The following is a 20,218-nucleotide window of genomic DNA, read 5'->3' as shown; positions in this document are numbered from 1 at the left end:
GAGCCCCGCCCCTCCTAGTCCAAGACCCTCCACGCAGAGCCCCGCCCCTGCCAGACGCTGTGGGTCCCAAGTTCCCTCCAACCTTGCACAGCCCCGCCGCTGGGGTCTCGATCCCGCCTCGCCACTCAGAGCCCCGCCCTGCTGGTCCCGGCCGCCTCTCCTCCTCGGCTCAGAGCGGGATCCCTGCGGGTCCCAAGCTCACTCCCACCACGCAGAGCCCCGCCCGGGCCACGCAGAGCCCCGCCCAGCTCGTCCGTACGCCGCCTCCAGCTTGCAGGGCTCCGCCCCACCCCGTGATCCCGGTCGGGGCTTGGCCTGGACACCCACTCTCAGCGCGTGAACCGACCTTGCCCCCAGAGGCCCCTCCTTCTAGATCCTGAGCCCTACGCGTAATCCCCGAACCTGCCCCACGCTCAGTCCTTCAATCCGTCGGTTGGGGCCTCTGCTCCTCCCGGTCCCCTGGGTGCGCAGGCCAAGACCCTCCAGCGCAGCCAACCCTGTACGGGTCCAGCGCCACCGAGCCCCAGCTTTGCGGTACGCTTTCAGGAACCCTAAATATGTATTAGTCTTACACCTTAGGACCTCAAAGTCTGCAGGTAACCAAGGCCAATTTAAACGTCAGGGGGCCATTTGGTACTTACCTTTCCTCACAGGAATACAGAGTATTGTCTTGGTGGGGCCAATCTGAAAGAGACCTTAAGAGCCATTTGATCCAAGTGCTTTATTTTACCTTTATGGAAAGAGGCTCAGAAAAGGTAGGACTTGCCAGCTTTTTGGAGGTTGGATTACAGGTCACTTATGCCTCATTGTAGCTGAGAACTACTGCCCCTTTTCTATTGCTTTTTCTTATATTTCAAAGGGACGGAAAGACAAAGGGGTTCCCCTGGCTGCGTGAGAAGTACAAATTCTCACCACCACCACCTTTCAGGATCCCCATTCACTTTACTTTCTCAAAACTGTACAATGAGTTTATTATTGTCTCAATACATGCTTACCTGTGAATTTATTTTTCTAGCCCCTTCCATTTCTCCTCAGAGATGGAGGTACACTTATTAAAAACATTGTGTTGCAAAAAAAAAAAAACAAAAAAACAAAAAAAAAAAACATTGTGTTGCTAATACTTGGCTCACTGTAGACCCTTGAAGATCCAGAATTACACTGCGCTCTGCATTGTAGCCTGCAATCTACTCAAGATCGTTGAGAACGTCTTTTTCCCTCTTTTCTGTATCACACCCTTCCTAATATCTGTTAAAGCATTCAGGGGGAACCGCCTATCAGCCATACACTGGAAGCCTGTCCTTTTTGGCTCCCTTACCATACTGCCAAACTGCTCTCATTAGAAAGTTTAGACTTTCCCCCCTTAATTGATGAGGATTTTCTATAGGGTCAAATCTCCCCACTTCCCTATTTCTAGGCACCCAGCAAGTGTCTGAAAAGCCGTATATAAAGGTTTGCTGGAGCCTTCCAAGTCAGCCTGAGGCCAGGCCCACACAAGGGAAGTGATTTTGGAGGAAAGTGACATTACTTCAGAGGTGCAACTTGATCTGAGTAGGCTTAGCTGTAAGAAACTGGAAGGGAATAAGAAGCAAATAGATTAGATGCTGGCTCAAGGGTAATGTCTGGAATCAGAAAAATGCAGAGACAGTATTTATCTCTAAATTCGGTTCCTGGACCTAATTTCTAAGTGTGTGTGTGTGGCGGGGGTTGGGAGGGTTAGGGGGGTGAGTAGGGAAGCTTCCCATACAACACCAAGCAATTCTTGGACACCAGCAGGGTGTCCTACAATTCAGTTCAATTCTGATACTCTCTACCTAGAGATAGCATCAAATTCCACAGGTTGAGGGTTTAATCCTATAAGACTCTGCACCTCTCACCTTCCGTCCCAAGTCATAAGGCAGGTCATTACCTATTGCTTCTGACCTACCTTGGACTTGAGATGCCAGTTGTTAAGTCCAGGTTGTTACATGTACTTCTGATGGACTGGCTATAAATCAGAGGTTCCCAGGACCTCCTCCTCCTCATGTTTAATTTGCTAGAGCAGTTCACAGAACTCAAAGAAACATTTTGCTTACCAGATCACTAGTTTATTATAAACGATTATAACTCAGAAACAGCCAGATGGAAGAAACAGATAGGGCAAGGTGTGCAGAAAGGGCACTGAGCTTCCACCCTCTCAGGAGAGCTTCTCCGTCCATGTCTCCAGGTGTTCACCAACTGGAAGCTCTCTGAGCCCTGTCCTGGGGTTTTACGGAGGCTTCATTACATAGGCACAATCAATTAAATCTAGGCATTGGCGAATGATTCAACCTCCAGCTCCTCCCCACCACCCTGGGGGTCAGGGGTAGGACCAAAAGTACCAACCCCCTTAAAAAATGTGGTTGGCTCCATTGGCAACCAGCCCAGATCCTTAGCTGCTTTCCAAAAGTCACCTCATTAACATAACAAAAAAAACATCTTCATCATTCTCTACACTAAAGGAAATTCCAAGGCTCTGGGGAGCTGTGAGCCAGGAATTGTGATGAAGACCAAATATATGTAAGAAATATATTTTGGTCATCCAAATGATCAGACATATACTTCTTATAATTCACAAAATTGCAGTAATTCACACCATCTGTCCTCTCCAGTTTACTAAACACTCTAAAGAGACAGCATCTTTCCAGAGGCTTTAACCATCTCCTGAGAAAATCTGCTTTCCCTTTGCCAGATGTTGCACTGAAAATTTGTTCTCTCACTTACCCATTCCATGTTTCCTCAAGAATAAAAGGGCTACCCAAAAAGAAAGTAAAACCTTAGGAGTTGAAACCTAGCCTGGAGTTGGATGTGTAAGACCCATGTCCTCCCTCACGCTGCCTAGGACTTCAGTGAACCACTTTAGATAAACTCTTATATTCTCTCCTTGATTCAGTTGCCTCACACTGTGAACTGGGTTGTATTATCTCCATCTTACAGATGGGAAAACTGAGGCTCAAATAGTCACTAGTGAGTAGAGAAGCTGAGATAAAATCCAAAACTGGTGAACTTGACAATCAGCACTTATACTACTCCCTATAAATCTGTTGTAGTATTTAGAACAGCAACCTCTTAGGTGTTACAGGGCAGATTTGGTCATTCTGATTTTCCCTTACATATCTATTGGTATCTTGCATACAGTTTACACAAAATATTGGTTGAATTAACAAAAATTAGTAAGTTCAGGGGCACCTGGGTGGCTCAGTGGTGGAGCATCTGGCTGACTCAGGTCGTGATCCAGGGGTCCTAACCCCGCAGGGAGCCTGCTTCTCCCTCTGCCTGTCTCTGCCTCTCTCTGTGTGTCTCTCATGAATAAATACATAAAATCTTTAAAAAAAAAATTAGCAAGTTCACCATCCATAGTACCATCCTACTCTGTAGTATCCTACAGAAAGATCTAGCTTCATACCCGAAGTCTGGGTAAACATCTCCAGGCTTCCATTTCCTGAGGCAGGATTTACAAAACCTGCCTCTAAGAACTTTTTGAGAATGAAATAAGAAAACAAATGTATATAATAACACCTAGGATCGTACATGCAAGATAGATGCAGTGGCATCTGTCTGTACCAAGGTCGCTCTCAAGTCAGGGCTTAAGTTAAATCCAAGGGTGATGCCCCCACTGAAATGAGTTAACATTAGTTTCTCTCCCTGACTCACAACCACTTTTCACACAGCCATCCCTTCACAGAGCCTACGGTTCAAATCTCTGCCACATTACGCAGGCAGATCTCTGGAGTTCCATGGATACAGAAATAAGGGCCAAGGCACAAGTTTCTTTTGAAGCTTTCTTCTATTTATGTTATTCACTCCCCATAACCCAAAGTTTTGGAGTAATTCCAGCCCCAATACTGACCTGCAGTGATCTACTTCGTCCTACAGACTCTCAGTAACAATGACAACAGCTCCTGTGTCATGAGTACTCACTTGATAGCAGTTTCTGTACAGTCCCTAATGCCTCCATTGCAGGGTGGCCACAATTCTCTCTATTGTACAAGTGGTAAAATTAAGCTTTAGTTTAAGCAACTTGTCGAATAGGACAGTCCTTAAGTAGAAAAACCAGGATTTAAACGCAGTCTTCTGGTCTCAAACCAATACTGTACCGTTAAGGCAAACACCATGGTTTATCTTTAGAACAACCAAGACCTATTTACTTGACCTAAATTCCCCCATAGATGTTTCCAGCAGGGAAACTGTCCTGTTGCTGTGATAACTGTTTCTTTTTTCTTTTTTTTTTTTTGTTTCTGAAATTCAACATTTGTGTTCACTCCTTTCACAATGGGGTTTCATCAGCAGCACGAGGATCCAACTTGAACATTCTTCCAGACAGAGACAGCAGAGGGATGATTCAAATGCTTTTGATTTGCAGCATATGCTTCCAAATGAACATGCTGCTTCTATCCTTAAAGAACTAAAATACAGTTGACCCTCAAAAAATTCAGGTTTGAACTGTACAGGTCCATTTATACGTGGATTTCTTTCAATAAATACAACACAGGACTGTAAATGTATTTTCTCTTCCTTGTCGTTTTCCTTTCTCTAGCTTATTTTATTATATGAATACAGTATTCTGTAATATAAAATATTATACATTATACTGTATTATATACATATATATACAAAATGTGTGTCAATTGACTTTATGTTCTCAGTAAGGCTCCTGGTCAACAGTAGGCTCTTAAGAGTTAAGTTTTGGGGGAGTCAAAAGTTATACATGGATTTTTGACTGTGGGGGTTCAGAAACCCTAATCCGCATATTTCTCATAGGTCGGCTATATCTGTATTCTATGACAAACTTCCAGACTCCCAGGATGAATCCCTTTGCCTCAGCATACAAATGTAGCTTTGAAAATCCATTAATATTCTATCTAGGAGACCAGGATTTCTATGCTGATTCCTTTTAAAACATAGTATTTAGGTAGCGTGATCAAACAAAAGTGTGTGTGTGTGTGTGTGTGTGTGTGTGTAGGGAAAGGGTGGTTTGGAGGTGGTTAAAGTATACATCTAGAAATCCTCTCAGATTACAATTTGGTGCAAATGTATTAAATGCTTTTCATATTCTTTTCCCGTAACTTTTCTTAAAAGTGAATCATGTCAGAAGATACAACTCAAACTTGTCATTATATTCCTACAAGTGCAAAAATAACTTAGGTTTCTACAAATATTTTTGAGCCTTTTAATATACATTACAAATATTTTAGACCAATCACATTTTGTTGTGTGTAACATATTTACAAAACAAAAAATATATTACAATAAACATGAATGAAACAGTGAATCTGATCAACAACAAGCTTTGTCACAACCAGATATTTAAAAGGAATGCAAAAACCTGTTGGTCTGCATATATTAAGAGTTTTGAGATAAATAGGGCCCAGAATTATAATGTATCTGGAAAAAGATGAGGGAAATCCCAAATTTAATAAGTTAGGTAAGATTCTTTCTCATTGCTAATTACATAATATTTAATGATGTTTTAAACTGTGAACATTGATGAATTACCCAAACATGATACAAAGCTAATATAGTTCTATCATTTCAAAATGTACGTGACATTCACATAATAGCCTTTTAATATTATCATTATATACTGTGGTTCACACAATATCTACAAATGTGAATGAGAAAAAAAAAAAAAAAACCCAGGTCACAGCAACATGTCTCACATTCCAATTTTAAATAAGACAAGCACATACTGGATCAAACATTATTTCATAATACGTTAATAAATAACACCTAGTTTGTTATGGTTACCTTGAACAGTTTACAGCTGTATATTTAAAAAGAGAATATTTTTGGTGAGTTTGACATTGTCAGTAAAGGGTAAAATAAATAACAAACATAACAAAAAAAGGAAGGAGAGAGAAAGAAAGCAAGAAAGTGAGCAAGCAGGAAAGAAAGAGTTAGTTCTATACAGAACAAAGTATTTTTGACATGCTGCTTTTCTGGTACAGTTTGCCACAAGAAAATTAAAATAGAAACAGAAAAATGATTGTCTTTTAAAAACAACTTTTGAAAGCTTTTCACAATATTGAGCATGAACCTTTTAACATTAGCATGGAAATCTTTTTGCCGTCTGCTTTGCATATATTTACTATGCACATCGTGTATGTGCACCCCCAGAGAAACTTCCTGAAGTCACGGGACAGCAAGTGCTGACCCCTCAAGATGAGAAACAGCCAAAACACTGAACTGAAATCCAACCAGTGTGAAGTCTGCAAAGGTTTCCTTCTTGCTTTGCTTTCACAGATGTCCCTGTGTGAATGCTGTTCCTGTGGGCCCCCGGCTACTCTGAAAAAATAACCCCCACTGTAATAATCCAAGGGATCCAGTTTCAACATGTGGGAGGAGAACACGGTTCCTCTAGGCAAATCTGGACAAGCCATCGGACTCGGGTGGGAAGGTGAGCCCAGCTCTCCTGCCGCAACTGTGCCTACCTCATTACTCGTGTTGAGTGTGGATTTGCTACCCTCTCACAGCAACCGCTCACAAACCTAGAGGACAGAGACTCCTAATACACTTACACTGTGACTGTCCCAAACTGCTTCACAACCCATTTCCAGCTAAGAACATTTTCTTGACTAAGCAAAAGGAAGCGTATGAAGCCTAATGACAACATTGTAAGTTTCTTTCAAATCAGGTTTAGAGTTGAAGTTACGTCATTAAGACATGTTCTCTAAGCAACCACAGTTTTCTAAAGGGAAAGGTAGGGAGAAGCCCAACTTTCTGAACAGGAGCAAAGATTTCTATCTCCAGAGTCACTGTTTTCTTCAGTCAGCATTTCCACTAACTTTTAGCTTATCTAGGAAGAGTTGGCAATTGCTGCATTGTAATACAATCGCTTCCCACAATTCAAGTTCTTTTACACCACTTAGTCCTCTTGACCAAAAGAAGTATACAGTATTATGCTAAAGACCATTGTAAATTTCCATAAAAATAAAATACTTGGTGGTTGTGTTCCTAGAATGTATGTAAAGCCATGGCTCAAATTACATCTTTCCAATAAAATCTAAAAGCCATTAGTTAAAATCCATCATGTAAATCCAATTATCATAGCTTTTGCTCATTAATCCTGTTCTCAGACAATGAGATGGGTGTTATGCCTTTGGTGGCCTCTGTTTTCCCCACAAAATGCTGAGTCAGCTCCCCAAAGGGCAGGCTGGAATGTTGTAACTCCACAAGTTCATCTCACTAAAAGTTCCTTCCCTTGCTTTGGACTTTTTATGGTGGGGACTTGGGGAAACAAACATCCACGTTCCTTATCAATGAGGAATTAATTCACGAGTAATTTAACAGTTTAGTACTGGATACATGTTACTGGAGTTTTTTGGTTCACCTGTGAAAACTTCAGAATTGTGATGCACACTAAGCATTAGCACAGGTCTGCAGTGGAGGTGGAAAAGCTCACGAATTAATACAAGGGTTTTTGACCTTGATTTTCAAATTCAGACCAGGCATCATTGAGCTCCATGAAAATCATCTTTGCATATTGTTCATAGGGTTGCCCCGTAGCCTATAGAAGAAGCAAAAGCAAAAAAAAAAAAAAAAAAAAATTAGATACTGCGGACCAAAATTTTATTTGTATTGCAATTTTCACAGCTAATATGTGGGCTCTGAGTAATTGAAATGTTTTTCTATTAGCCCATTTCTCTTTTTATAGCTCAATCTATATGATCCTAATTACTATGACCTCCCCAATACTCCCTCCCCTTAGGGATTCATATGCAGTAATAGTAATCCATGAATGAGTGGATATAGAGCACTTAACGAGCAGCAAAAGATGCACCCATTCTCCAGAATTATCTACTAATTGACAAAGGCTCATGATAGCTTATCTATAACTGATTGTATTTCTAAACTCCTAGACCCACAACACAGGTGTAGAGTTTGTGTATTTTTCTAGGCTCCTATTTCTTTTTCTGTTTTGATTCACTGGAATACATTGTTTCTTATTAAGTCTTCTCTTCAGACTAGTCACAAAATGTATGGAGAAATGAAAATGAAATATATCAAATTCAAACATGTGTTCCCAAGTGGCATTTCAACCATAGCCTCACATAACAGGACAGGGATAAATAACACCTAGTTTGTCTATATGACAGCAAGGCGACTCACTTTTATCTAAGAGGTTTCCACGTGTTATGATTTCAGTCGTGCCATGCAGTAGTTTCTGACATTGCAGAGCATGTATATGTGTATGTACTTCAATGCAAACATAAACTGGCACAATTGATATAATGACAAGTTTAGTTCCATTTTGAACACTTTGTTGATTCACACCAATTTTGCCAACTACATTCTAAAGCTTTTCCCCCATAATTGTGACTAAACATACTGCTATATCTCTACAGGAGAAAAATTTTCCTCTGTCCGGTTCTTAGCCCATCCTTACTATTTTAAACCAGGACACAATTTAAATCTGTTCCCTAAAAATTAGTCCATGGTAAATCATACACTTAAGTAAAGCCCTCTCATCCTATTATTGTAATATATAGTTTAATTTCTCTTGCTTCATAAAGCAAACTATTTGTTTAAATACTTGATGTTAGCCCATGGACTTTATTTTATCATTTAAATAGCCTAGTAACCAGCAAGTTGAGAATATAATGTTTTAATACATGGTCAGAAACCAATAGAATGAGGACGGCAGAAGCAACCTGATAGGGCAAGTTATACTCACTTTATCTGGGTGTACCACCAGCACAGCCCTCCTGTACACCTTTTTCACCTGTTCTGGTGTTACCAGGTCTGCCATGCCAACTGGTTTCCATTTGGTCTCCCCAGCCCACAGCACAGTGTGCATTGTGGACAGAAGTGCTCTGATATTTCTCTCTTTGCCTTCAATCCATTCCAAAATCTGTAAATGCACAGAGAATTAGGAAATTCAAATGTTTTCAAGTCCCCAAGGTCCCCACCAAGACTTTGGAACCCAGAGCAACATCAACTACTTAGGACTCTGTGCATACAGCCATGCCGTTTCCTCTGCCTGGGATCATTTTCCCCATCCAACTCCTAACTTGTCTTTCTGGTTGACCCTTCATCGTCCTTTTAAAGCCTGCTCATGAATTTCATACTGTTCACCTTTGAGAGCTTGAATTCCTTCCTCTATGCCCCACCCCAGAGTTAATCTCACTCCTAAAGCATGAACCCTATGGCAGCATACCCCATGTCTACTTTGGTCTCTGCTATCTGCCTCTGTCTAGTGCAGTGTCTAACACACAGACACTAAATAAATACTCCTTGAAAAAAAGAACAAATTTCTCTGGGATAATCCCTTAAACATGTTTCTATTATAATATGTGTGATACCTTATCATAATCACCTGTGTGTTTGTCCTTCCTTGCCATTAGGCAGAGTTGTCTGAGAAAAGGTACCATTTCTTTTATATCAGTGTAACTCAGGAGCCAAATAACATGCCTGGTTCAAAACAGAGCTCAAAAATGAATTATCCAAGAAGTTCTATGAATGCTCATAGTTTGAACCAATGAGGTGATAAAGTTGAAGGATTTATAAGAACACACCAGCATTTAGCACATAATAGCTGCTCTGTGGGTATTTGTTGGTAAATGAATGGTTTAGGCAAGGTAATGATGGCTGCTCTCCCAAGCAACTAAATATTCTGTATAGCTAAATAACCAAGCATAAACTACTTTCTTTCATAGAAAACTTTCAGAGTTTGCCTAATGAACAAAAGTTATCAAGATGGAACACAGAGTTGTGGAAGGTATATGAAACCCCTGTGGTGTTACATGAAATAAAAGGCACATACAAACAAAGGATCCTCAAAGAGTACTCAAAAGAGTTTCTAAGAATCTATATATTTTTAACAAATGTTCAAATCTGTCTGGAAATATGTTACATTTCTTTAAAATGTGTAAGATGGACTGGCTGTGCTAATCCTGGTTTTGGAGATCTTTTAATGCAGTAACAAGATCAGAGCCCCATCTCCCAGTTTGTTCTAGTGGGTCAGCATATTTAGAATTTTGTCACGTAGGAATTCAATCTCTCCATCTGTGAGAAACATTCCAAATCTCTTGATCTTTTACAAACCCTTCCTTCACTACCTCACACAATTCATCCACATAACCATCCTTTTATTTCCAAGCTAAACTGGAGTATCTGGTTTACAATTTCTTTTTAATGGGGAAATATTTTTTTCCCCAAATCTAATCTTACCTAGACTTCTAGAATAAAAACAGATAAAAGTAGAACTGCTTTGGTTGAAAGTGGAGGGAAGCAGTGAGGAAGCCAGGAAACAGGAACACTGATGCTCCATACCCATGACCTTGTCACATGACTTTGTCACACAGAATAATCACAATGGGGTGGGGGCTCACTCACCTTTAATTTCTCAGGATCCATTTCCTTAGCCATTTCCTCCTTTCTCATCTCAGCTATTGTTCGAGGCCCCTTTTTGTCTTTGTGTGCATTGAAACCTTGACCAGAAAGTAGGTCTTCAAAGTCAGCTGCTTTTTGTTTCCCTTCTGCAATACAGTTTTTGAAAAATCATTATAATTTTTACTCTTAAACATAAAATCATATCACCTCATAGCACTTAGGTGCTTCCACATGCATTAATCCTCTTAGTCCTTATATTAACAAATGAATAGGGTATGAGACTGTCATGCCCATTTAACAGATGAGGAAAATGAGGTCTAGAGAACCTAAGAGATTTGCCCAGAATCATAAACCATATCCGTGGCAAAGCTAGAACTCCAGGCCAGATTGTTAGACTAAATCCAACTCTATAACACCTTTCCCATTGTGTCAGCTTTTTACAGCTGAGGATACTCATTATGCCTCCCACCCCACTCACCCCAGTCAGACAACTAGTTAGTATCAGTGATGGGAATAACACCTGGGTTTTGGTACTTGCACAGATGCCACCACTTTCCTGCCCACACCCAGCTGACAGTTTAGTCCCTTACAGTGCTCTTATTCACCAAGTCTGGCTGTAGCCTCACAATCTTTCTTAGTGTTTAAAGAAGCAGCCTAGCATGGTGGCAAAGAGCAAAGTCTCTGGAGCTGGACTTTCCAGGCTTAAGTTACAGCTCTGCCACTTATTGGCAATGTGACCTTGGGCCAAGTCACTTAATCATCTGCATGCCTCAATTTTCTCATCTGTAAAACAGGGATAGTGTTAACAATACTACTTACCTCATAGGGTTCTTGTGAGAATTGGTACATTAACATTTTAAAGTGTTTCGAATAGTGCCTTACTACTTAAATGTTTATTAAATTAAAACAGAATAGAACCAAAACACAGAAATCCACACTGTCAGTACTCATCCACCAAAGGTGGCATGTGAATTAAAACCCATTTGCCGTCTCTATACTATAAGACGTTCTGAACACACACTCTCACACATGCACACACTAAAATTTAAGTACTCTGAGATGAGGGATTTTGTCTGTCTTGTTCACTGTTGTAATCCCCAATGTTTTCTTACTGAAGATGGTCCATAAATATCTGCTGACTAAAGACCCTACTCAAAATAAAAATGGAAGAGAAGCTACAAGACTCTATGGAATTGTCCAAGCAATATCCACTGCTAACCAAAGAACAAACATGATGTTATATATGAAAAAAAAAAATCCATTATGTTGTTGTCTTGAGAAGACAGTTATGTGAAGGGGTGTGACAGTTATGAGAATGTGACAGTTATGAGAAGGGGTTCTGAAGCCACATTGTCTGGGTTTTAATCTTGCTTTTGTCACTAACAAGCTGTACAAACTTAAGAAATTACTATTTATTTCTGTCATAGATTTTTCTGTCTACGACATGGGTTTGGTTTTGAAGATTATATGAAATAATACATGAAACTGCTTGGAATAAGTGGCAGAGCTACAGTTACTAGAAAAAGTAGAATTTCCTTTTCCTTGGTCCATCGAAAGGCCTGTTTCCTTACCATGTCCTTATACATTTAGTTCTTGAGTACGAGCAAATCAATTGAAATGTAATACATTATAACAGGCCATTTAATAAACTCAAATTTAACCATCCCTAACTAGGCAAAATACATTATTTTTTACTTGTTATCAAGAATCTCATTCAAAAAAAGAAAGAGTCCTATCTACAGTATCCTCTAGCCAGCTTTAGCTGTAGGCCCATTTTGTTTGTGTTCTTTTAACTTTCTCCTCAGACGAGAGGATAAAAACCATCATAGAAAACCCAATGATCTCAGAAACATCCACCAACCAGAGCATAAGCAAGACTAAATGTCCAGGATGTACACACTCCTCTAATCAGGATTCAAATATGACCAGTGCTTGCAAGGTTCCCAACCTGTCTCTTCTACTCCTTTTTCCAAAGGAATAACAGCTTCCAAGAACCAGCCACCCCTCCATTCACATTGATTCGGTATTCACTTAATGCCTACTACATGCCAAGCACTAAGCTAGGGGCTAATGATAATATGCCACAGTCCCTGCTCTCCATCTGGTCTCAGTATGGAGACAGACAAGTGAACTAGTAGTCACAAAATGATTAAAGTGTTATGAGCATGGTAAACCCAGGTGCTTCAGGCACAGAGTGGGAAGTAGGGATCATGGTGTGCCTCTACAACTATAAGACTGATTCAGAAAACACTGGAATTGTTTTCAGTCTCCTTCTTCAGATGTACACACATACAGGTAGTATGACAATACAGGCTACCCTCTGGTCAGGCTACACACCATCATCCTTACCCAAATTAGTTGATCCTTTCCCACGTTCATTCTGCCCCCCAGGCATGGCTGAGAAGCTCACGTTGTAGTTGGGCCGGTTCTGAGGAGAGGAGTGGGGGATGCCAGCCTGTGGCTTAGATGGTGTCTGCTGCCAGCTGTAGCCGCCTCCCTGCTGCCACCCTCCACCCATGGGCTGGGGAGACGCTTTCTGTGGTGAGCTGAGAGGTGGAAATCCTCCACCCAATCCAGTTGGTGTGGTGGGTTTGCTGGCAAATGAAGAACTACCTACAGAAACACAAATAGAGAGAGGGTAGGACTGCTATTTTGAGTAGCCTCTAATTCCTGTGTCCCAAGTTACTGTTTTCAGTGGCTTGAGCGGAAATTACCTTGACTAATAGCACAATGAACCTTCCTAATAGAGAAATTACAGGTATATATTTCCTTTAATCTCCACATTGACATTTTGAGGTATGTATTAATAGCCCCATCATTTTCTTCAGATAAGCAAACTGCAGTTCAGAGCAGTTAAGTGATTTACTCCAAGACTCAGAGCCAACAAGTGGCAGAACTGGGATTTGAATCCAAGTCTTTGACTCCAAGCCTGAAGAGCCCTGGCTTTTCCCTCTGTGCCATCTCCCTCCTTCCTACCTTCTAAGCACATTCTATTTTTTCACTGGAAGAAAAACTACCAAAAGACAAGAATAGAGAATAAAACAAATATGCTCACTCATTAAGGTATGACTTAAACGTCAATGATCAAGATTAATCATTGTTTGTTGTAAGTACAAACGTGATTAGTACCCAAGAGTAAACAAAGATATTTTGAAATTTCAGAAGTAGGTTTCAATTTCACACTTCTTGCATTTCATTGCAGGAAAGCAAACACAACTTTCAACCAGGCAAATTATCTTACTCAAGCTTTAAAAAAATGATTATTACTCTGTGCTGGGAATTTAAGTAGAATTCTGATTCCACCATCTCCAAACTTTTAAGTATTCACTCCATACATGCTGGGCTCTTTCCAAAATACAAAAGCCAGTTGTGGCTTTGTTTAAGGAAGCAAAATGAGAAACTGGAATGTAGTGATCTCGAGGAAGCCTTCCATGCACCAAATCCAAAGTAAGAGTGATAATAAAATAACTAAGATTTATGTAAAAAATATGTTTGTGTATATTACTGTCTTCAGTCTATACAACACTCTTAAGGAGGTAGGTAGTACTATGACCCCACTTTATTATTTTTATGTTTTTAATCCATAAGTAGTGTATGTATGTATGTACATATATTTTTATTTTAAATTGAATTTCATTAACATGTAGTGTATTATTAGTTTCATAGGTAGAATTTAGTGATTCATCAGTTGCATATAACATTCAGTGCTCATTACATCAAATGTCCTTCTTAATGCCCATCACCCAGGTTCCCCACCCATCCAGCAATCCTCAGTTTATTTCCTATAGTTAAGAGTCTCTTATGGTTTGTCTCCCTCTTTGCTTTCATCTTATTTTTCCTTCCCTTCCCCTATGTTCATCTGATTTGTTTCTTAAATTCCACATATGAATGAAATCATATGATATTTGTCTTTTTTGACTGACTTTTTTCAGTTAACATAATACTCTCTAGGTTCCATCAATGTCATTGTAAATGGGAAGATTTCATTCCTTTTGATGGCTGAGTAATATTCTATTGTATATATACACCACATCTTCTTTATCCATTTATCTGTCTATGGACATCTGGGTTCTCTCCATAGTTTAGTTATTGTGGACATTGCTGCAATAAACATTGGATGCGTGTGGCCCTTCAAATCACTGTTTGTATCCTTTGGATAAATACCTAGTAGTGAATCACTGGGTTGTAGGGTAGCTCTATTTTTAACTTTTTTTTTTTTAAGATTTTATTTATTTATTCATGAGAGACACAGAGAGAGAGAGAAGGCAGAGACACAGGTAGAGGGAATAGCAGGCTCCATGTAGAGAGCCCGATGTGGGACTCGATCCTGGGTCTCCAGGATCATACCCTGGGCCGAAGGCAGCACTAAACCACTGAGCCACACAGGCTGCCCTATTTTTAACTTCTTGAGAAACTTCCATACTGTCTTTCAGAGTGGCTGCACTAGTTTGCATTCCCACCAACAATGTAAGAAGGCTCCCCTTTCTCCACATCCTCACTAACATCTGTTTTCCTGAGTTGTCAATTTTAGCTATTCTGACTGCTGTGAGGTGGTATCTCATTGTGGTTTTGATTTATATTTCCCTGCTACCAAATGATGTTGACCATTTTTTTCATGCTGACCCCACCTTGAAAATGAGGAAATCCAAAACTCTGAGAAGTTTCCACATGTGCCCATGATGGCACAGCTAGTTAGTGGTGCTGGGACTTAACTATAGGCATCCTACCTCCAAATGTCATGCTCATTTTTTGCACCCATAATCCTGAATTCCTCCCCAAATCTCTGAGCCTGTCACTACAATTTATCCCTTACTGTTTCTTCTTTCTATAAATCTTTCCCTTATTCTCATCTAGGACTCCTTCTGCCTTCCCCACTGGGAATGCTGTATTATGGACATTGGGAATTGGAGTCAATCTGACTTTGAGTCTCAGTTTTTTCACCCATTCATGCACACATTTATTCATCCATCCATCCGTTTATTCATCAGTATTTACAGGGTATCTGTGTCCCATTTACTCTGCTGGGCGCTGGAAATGCAGCACTGAGAATATGATCTATAGAGAATCCTACCTCTTCTGAAGCTCAGTGAAAAACTTCAACTCACTGAGCTTCAGTTTCCTCATTTGTAAAACCAGAACCACATCTATATCACAGGTATATAATAAAGACACAAAGGCTATATGAAAATATTTCACAAACCCTGAATTAAGTGAATTAAGAGACATTATATATTATAATACAATGTAAATTCATATGACCAGTATACACCAGTACATGATAAAGGCTCAATAAATACTTGTTAATAGGAAAAGGTAATGATGGAAGGTCTGAGGCTTGGCATTGCCCCTTGTCAATATGTAACTCAGAGCACGAAGCCTCTTTCATGAGCCTCTGGGCCCAACTGCCAACAGCACATCAATATACACCTTAGGCGGGGTATTCATTCTGCACTGGGATTTCATTTTACAGTGTGAGGCTCCTTACTATTGTCTTCTGAATATATATATAGATAGATATAGATAGATATATATTGTCTTCAGAATATATATATTAAATTCAATAAATATGGAAAAGCCTAAAAACTAAATAAAATAAAACAAAACAAAATAAAATAAAATAAAAGCTTCCATATTCCCATTACACTGTTATTTATTCATTCATTACAAAACCAGGAGTTGGTTCTTTGAAAGAATTAATAAGATAGATAAACCATTAGCCAGCCTTATTCATTCATTTATAAAACACTATTGAGCATCTTTCATATGCTAGGCTGCAGACATAATGGTGAAAAGGCAAATGCTGATCCTGCTCACAAGGGGCTCATCAACATTGCAGGACTTTCTGATGCCTACTCTTCCAGAATATTCTCTACCATGTTCAGAAATTTAATTTTTAATGCTACTGAAGCAGGGAACTGACAAAAATGCAAAGCAGCAGCTAAACCCAGAGGCCACTACTATTCTCATTAAAAGCTAAAGCAGTGGTTATCAGGCTTGGTCGTGCTTTACAATTACCTGGGGAGCTTTTAAAACTCCCTATACTCAGGCCACAGCCAGACCAATTAGATCAGACTGTCTATGGGAGGAACTAAGGCATTGGTGTTCATATCAGAATTGTTGAATGTGAAAATACCGTTAGGAGAAGGACACTGTCTTTTGTCTTTTCTGAATTGCAGATATGTAATTTAGAAGTTTAATTTTAATCCTCAAAGCAATTGCCAAGGTGTCAAAAATTCTTCTTCCCTTTGCTTATACACCTGGTTCAGTGTATAAGGCTTGAGGAAAGTCACTTCACTTTCCTAAGTTATGTGACCTGAAAAATGAAGAAATGTAGGAAGCCAGTTTTCCCAGCAGTTGTAAGAATTACTATCTTTCAAAACTGACAAAGAACTCCTACCCAGCAGGTTTGTTGTTGCAGTGATATGGGTGTAGCTACTCTGAAATTATTCTTGTTGTATGACAGTTAATGCTGTTGAGATCCAGGGCAATGGAAGACACACATGTGGAACAGGGCAAAGCACAGAAAATCCCTGTGACTGGATGGGATTTTATATATAGTTATACCTGCTCATCTCCCCTCTCTGTCTCCTGAAAGGCAGAGCAGTGGCACCCACTCCAGTATCAGTGAACACCCTTAGCACACAGACCTTGGTTTCCAAATGCCATTCTTTACAAAAATGGATAAAGATTTCTTGGAGAATGACTGATTTTAGGACTGGGGAACAGACATTTCAAAACAAGCAAAGAACATTTCGTTGTGCCATAAAGAAAGAAGGATCTCAAAAACTGATGAACACAAGTGAAAAGGGCACAGAAGCAAAAAAAAAAAAAGGAACTTTCACAAACCAAACCAAATCTGAGATGTGAACATTACAGAAAGTAATGACAATAGCGAATCAAAAAAAGAATATATTAGTCCATTCTGATGAGAGACAGAAAGAAAAAGAGATTCTTTTTTTTAAAAAAAAAAAGTGAATGCCAATTAATATATGCAAAAAGAAGGGCAGAATCAGAAAAATCACAGTTTTGTCACCATCATAGTAATAACTGCTCCAGGCAAGAATTATTAATGACTGCTAAAACCAGTAGCTAAATCAGATGGAGAATCGGATATTCTCAGATAGGATAGTCTCAAATTATCTCCAGATTATTCATCAATTACAAAGAGAAAAAATGGTAACTTTGTAATGAAGAAACCTGGCAGACAGCCCCTAAAGCCAGTGATCAAAGTTAACATCAAACCCAAACTGAGACTTTCTCAACTAGTCTATATATCCTTCAAGGATCAATATCATAAAAGGAAAAAATATATATATAAAGGAATGATTCCAGATTACAGGTGTCTAAAAGGACATGACAACTAAATGCAGGATATGATGCTGGATTTTTAAAAAGAACTTTCTGGGATCCCTGAGTGGCGCAGCGGTTTGGCGCCTGCCTTTGGCCCAGGGCGCAATCCTGGAGACCCGGGATCAAATCCCACGTCGGGCTCCCGGTGCATGGAGCCTGCTTCTCCCTCTGCCTGTGTCTCTGCCTCTCTCTCTCTCTCTCTCTGTGACTATCATAAATAAATTTAAAAAAAAATAAAAAAAAAAAATAAAAAAATAAAAAGAACTTTCTATAAAGATCACCTCTTTAGAGAGGTCTTTCCTAACCACCTAATACCTAAAATAACACCCCAGGCCATCCATCACTCACACGCTCTCTGCTTTTTTTTCCCATAGCGCTTAAGATGGGGCTTGTAAGTGTGAGCTCTGGAGCTTCAGGGTGTGAAACCATGTGACTCGGGTGTGTGACTTAATCCTCTGTGCCCCAGTTTCCTCGTCTGCAAAATGAGGATACCAGTCCCTATTTCGAAAGATTATTGAGGAGATTAAATAAAATGATACAGGTAGAGGACCTAAAATAACATTGCTATTTTTTATTAACTGATACTATTATCATACATTTGTTCATTTACTATTTCTTTCCCCTTCTAGAATATAGGATTCAGGAAGGCAGGAATTTTGTTTTGGTTTTGTTTGTTTGGTTTTTACTAACACAATGTTAATAAACAGAAGGCACTTAGCAAATAGTTGTGGAATGGACAAAAAATGAACAGTGAGTAAGATTTTATTTGAAGCAGAATTTCACCTGATGTTATGATTTTAAAATTTGAAGCTTATACTAAGAAGGAAAAGAAAGGAAAGAAAAATCATTTTGAGAATTCTTAAAAAGAATTCTAAAGAGTGTATGATGGAAGGTCAAGATTCTGACACAATTACTGGCAATAATGGAGTCATGCTCTCATTCCCTATAGATGATTTGGCTCTAAAGACTCAGAAGGGTTCTCTTGAGAACCTAAACTATCAGCATGGCCAATTCGAAGCTTTAGGTGAGGAACACCCTATCCTTATTTAACTCCACACTGCCCAGAGGAGGAAGGAGAAAGGAAAAAAAAAAAAGTTTTATGACATGCTAGTCCAACAAACTGTTCCTTGAAAAAAAGGTTCCTTGGTAACATAATTTGAGAACCCTGCAAACTACATCCTTTGGGGAACATCACAATGAACGGTTATGCATAGAAGTTTTTGCAATAATCAATGTTCACTAAACTTAGTGCTTCCAAAATGACTTGCTCATGGAATACTTATCCTACAACAGTGATTAACATATGATGAAAGGCATTTTGAAAATAATATACAGACTCTTTTTTCTGTATGGAATTTTACAAACTGACCAAAGAGCACTGTAGTCAGTGGAGAGAAGAGGGATGTTGACGTGAGGATCCCAGGGGTGCCATCACAGGAAGGCCTGCGCACAGCGGCACAAATCTATCTTGACTAGCATCATTTCTCAGCATTTCCCTACATGTCCCTTACCTTTGCTAAACTCTGTTATTAGGTGCTCCTGAAGGTTCTAACTATACTTATGTTACTAATCCAAAATAATGCATTGGAGAAACGGTTTATTAGGGGTTAATTCCAACTCAGTGTTTGAAGCCTGTTTTCTTTTTTTAAAGCCAATCTCAAATTTTAGAGTATTGCTTAAGAATATACTATTTTAGTATGTATTTTCCCACGTAACAATACCAGCTTATTGTAATACCAGAGATTAGATGTAAGGCTTTGTAGCCAAAATAAGTGCTATTTATATCTTAACCTGCTGAGTTCATACCTAGTGTCCCAAGGTCAGCAAAAGGATCCAGAGTCTGCGGTTTGTTCTGATGGGTGGGTGTGCCATGTGAGGATCCTGTTGGGCTTGTGGCAGCTGACTTGCTTCCTACACCAAAACCTCCTGAAACGGATAAAATCATTGAAAATGAGTTAGTTGTCCAAGGCTGAATTCTGAAATTCAGAAATCCAGAGCTACTGCTCATCTTGCCTCCAATAGCAAATTAGGATAGGGTCTGCAAATATGTTAGAAGTTACCAGACCATATTTCCCTGACTTAAGCAATAGTGGGCTGGAGAAGGAACAGGAAACAGAGAAGGCATATGTCATTTCCTGGCCATCCCTGTAAACTATTATGTCCAGTGTTTACGTCTCATATCACCTGACTTCATTCTTTCCAATGAGATTTGAAGTCAGGACTGGATCTGAATTCTGGCTCTGCCATTTCCTAACTGAGTAACTTGACATGTTGCTTGATTTTTCTGAGCTTCAATATTTTTTAATTGGTTAAACAAGGAAATAGTAACTGCTTCAAAAAGTTGCTGTGATAAGCATATAATGTGTGTATGTGTGTACGCATGCTCACGTGTGCATATATGTATGAGCGTGTGTGTTAACTTGCACTGTACTGGAAATGCAGTCATACAAGATGGCTCTCAAGAACTATCATATTAGCCATGACAAAGAGAATTTATTTATTACAGACAAATTCAACCCTA

At 39.5% G+C, this 20,218-nt stretch overlaps 1 protein-coding gene across 6 annotated transcripts in view; it reads right to left on the bottom strand.

Annotated features, from left to right (window-relative positions):
• Nucleotides 1–3,783: 3,783 nt before the first annotated feature.
• The window catches only part of DNAJC6 (DnaJ heat shock protein family (Hsp40) member C6), a 140,277-nt gene continuing 123,842 nt past the window's right edge, over nt 3,784–20,218 (bottom strand). For all 6 annotated transcript variants that reach the window (XM_077892151.1, XM_077892149.1, XM_077892150.1 and 3 more), the window contains 5 exons: nt 19,504–19,623; nt 12,697–12,960; nt 10,351–10,493; nt 8,690–8,866; nt 3,784–7,522 (listed from right to left, as the gene is read on the bottom strand). In XM_077892151.1, coding sequence (XP_077748277.1) covers nt 7,421–7,522; nt 8,690–8,866; nt 10,351–10,493; nt 12,697–12,960; nt 19,504–19,623 — 806 coding nt within the window. In that variant the 3' untranslated portion in view covers nt 3,784–7,420. The remainder of the gene's footprint in view (nt 7,523–8,689; nt 8,867–10,350; nt 10,494–12,696; nt 12,961–19,503; nt 19,624–20,218) is intronic.

This window comes from Canis aureus, chromosome 3, assembly GCF_053574225.1.
Source record: "Canis aureus isolate CA01 chromosome 3, VMU_Caureus_v.1.0, whole genome shotgun sequence".
NCBI classification, from domain to species: domain Eukaryota; kingdom Metazoa; phylum Chordata; class Mammalia; order Carnivora; family Canidae; genus Canis; species Canis aureus.
The sequence above is the reverse complement of the archived record's forward strand: the minus strand, read 5'-3'. Positions and strand labels throughout refer to the sequence as shown.